Below are 365 nucleotides of genomic sequence, written 5' to 3'. Positions count from 1 at the left end.
TGGGCCAGCCACAAAACCAAAGTCCTGACGGACTTTGCCGGCACCATGGTTGTGGACTCGGGCCACATCCGCAGCAGCAGCGATGTCCTGAAGCGTTTCAGCATCCGCATGTTCAGCCTCATCGTCTTCCGAGCGCAGGTGTCGGACTCGGGCCACTACATCTGCGGCTCTAAGCGAGGGGACTACTTCTACGGCTACGACGTGGACGTGCAGCCCACCGGGCACGTCACGGTGGCTTTTCTGGACAGGGGCCAGCACGTGCAGGAGGACGTCACGCAGGAGCTCTTCAGCCTCTTCACCACCTTCTGGGACTGGACCGTGTGCGACCGCTGCGGGGTGAGGGGCGAGCAGCGCCGCATCGGGCT

The 365-nt window shown here is 63.6% G+C and overlaps 1 protein-coding gene across 1 annotated transcript in view; it reads left to right on the top strand.

The window, feature by feature from the left end:
• The window catches only part of LOC104538694 (Ig-like V-type domain-containing protein FAM187A), a 1,922-nt gene that overhangs the window by 901 nt on the left and 656 nt on the right, over nt 1–365 (top strand). Inside the window, exon 2 of the mRNA XM_010181983.1 lies at nt 9–362. Coding sequence (XP_010180285.1) covers nt 9–362 — 354 coding nt within the window. The remainder of the gene's footprint in view (nt 1–8; nt 363–365) is intronic.

The sequence above is a fragment of the Mesitornis unicolor genome, unplaced genomic scaffold, assembly GCF_000695765.1.
Source record: "Mesitornis unicolor isolate BGI_N332 unplaced genomic scaffold, ASM69576v1 scaffold30573, whole genome shotgun sequence".
NCBI lineage: Eukaryota > Metazoa > Chordata > Aves > Mesitornithiformes > Mesitornithidae > Mesitornis > Mesitornis unicolor.
Note: the sequence above shows the minus strand (reverse complement) of the source record. Positions and strands in the feature narration are given on the sequence as shown.